This window comes from Zeus faber (genome assembly GCF_960531495.2).
Source record: "Zeus faber genome assembly, chromosome: 11".
Taxonomy (NCBI): domain Eukaryota; kingdom Metazoa; phylum Chordata; class Actinopteri; order Zeiformes; family Zeidae; genus Zeus; species Zeus faber.
The window spans coordinates 20,871,922-20,873,776 of record NC_137205.1 but is presented as its reverse complement, the minus strand read 5'-3'; the positions used below and the strand labels follow the sequence as shown (position 1 = coordinate 20,873,776).

Sequence of the window (1,855 nt, the reverse complement as noted above, 5' to 3'; positions counted from 1 at the left end):
GATGAACCCCCCGCAGCCTCCCTATGCCTTCATTAGCAGGAGGCTACGCTGCGTCCGCTGAGGATGCCGGGAAAATTGAAGCCGACGGAGACTCCCTCACCCGGCGACCCTTCACTAGCAGCGGCACCAGACATATAAGCATCAGTACAATGGAAGCCCCCCGGCTAGTTTCTCTCTCACTTTCTCCCTCCCGTTCGTCTCTAGTGTGTTTTCTTAGGAGATGAGGCAGCTGTTGGCCTTGTTCATGGGGGGCCGATGGTTGGCGTCCTTGGGGAAAGTCTCCCTGCGCCGGCGCAGCACGGGGCTCAGCTTGCTGGGCAGGTTGGCCTGCTGCAGCAGCTCCTGGAACACCTCCACCACGTTTTCGTTGTCCTTGGCTGAAGCCTCCAGGAAGCTGTTGTTCCAGTCCAGCTCCACCGTGGACAGCACGTCCCCGCTGGACACGCGGCGCTCGCCCCGCCGGTCGATCTTGTTGCCCACCACCACGATGGGCGGGAACTTGTCCTCTTTGACCTCCAGGATCTCCTCCCTTAGGCTCTTGACCGCCTCCAGGGAATCGGGGTCGTCCACGGCGTAGACCAGGGCGAAGGCGTCGCCGTTCTGGATGGAGAGCTTGCGCATGGCGGGGAAGGAGTAGCTGCCGCTGGTGTCCATGATGTGGATGGTGACCTTGACGCCCCCCACCTCGTACTCCCTGCTGTGCAGCTCCTCCACCGTGCGCCGGTGCTTGGGGTCAAAGGTGTCCTGCAGGAAGCGCTGGATCAGGGAGGTCTTTCCCACGCCGGCCGCCCCCATGAACACCAGCCGCACGCTCGTCTTCTCCTTTTTCTCCGTAGACATGCTGGGTCTCGGGGTGCTCTTTTCCCCACTGTTTTTTTTCCCTTGCAAGCTCTTCTCTCTCCGCTCCTTTCTTACTCTCTGCTCTGCCTCCCTCCCTCCCAGTTTTTGATCTGTTGAGCCTGGCCCCAGGGAGAAGAAACCTGACCTGATCTGAGCTGAAGCTGCCGAGTGATGATGTGCTGGAGCGCCGGATGTGCCACAGCCCTCCACCATTCCACCGCAGAAGGTGCATGTGAGCGGGTCGGCGGGGCTGCTTCTGTATTTATAGCCCCGCTCTGGCTGCCACGGCTCAGCCCCCGTCCTGCTCCCGGCCAATCAGGAGAGCGGTGTAGTTCCATCAGTGAACTTGTGAGAGCCAATCACAGAGGCTCATTCAAATGAGATACAAAAAAGTGAGAGAAAAGAAGATTTGATGTAATTTTATATGTTATATAGACTACGATATATAACACATTGATATGTTTGTATGTTTTTGACTTTAAATACCTTGCCGATGGTTTTTGGCATGCGACCAGTTAGGAGACATGCATTTATTACAAAATATACAATATATTATGTATTAGGTGTTAATGAGTTCGCTAAATGTACAATGCAGACCTTAAAGTGACCTTTCCTCTTCAAAATCTCAAACTGTCAGATCAGCTCGTCAGTGTGTTCAGTGGATCAAATTCTGGCTTTGAAATATTTTTTAGGAGTTGCCGGAAAATGCGTCTAACAACGTATTGACCGGTGAGCGGATGACTTTTGTGATCTACAGCTGTTCAGAGGGAGTACAGAACTTGTAGAAGGGCTGCTCTGAATGAATATTCATTATTCCTTACGTGTCAGGGATGTGTGAGGCCTTCTTTTCAATCTACACATGTGACTACTCGTGACTCCCATTGAACGTACGAGACATTCATCTGGACTCAATGGCAGTGAGGGAGAGGGAGACTCTAGTTATTCATAGCCGTGTCCGTCTATCAGCGCTGCAGAACAAAGTGTTTTCTGACATGTTGTTGTTCTTTTCAAGCAT

The 1,855-nt window shown here is 53.0% G+C and overlaps 1 protein-coding gene across 1 annotated transcript; it reads right to left on the bottom strand.

Annotated features, from left to right (window-relative positions):
- Positions 1-213: 213 nt before the first annotated feature.
- LOC307236756 (ras-related protein Rap-2a-like) lies at positions 214-840 on the bottom strand (the record flags this gene model as incomplete). The annotated part of the gene is made up of 1 exon (XM_080009265.1): positions 214-840. One exon carries the CDS (start codon positions 838-840, stop codon positions 214-216), a length of 627 nt encoding a protein of 208 aa, XP_079865391.1.
- Positions 841-1,855: the final 1,015 nt, after the last annotated feature.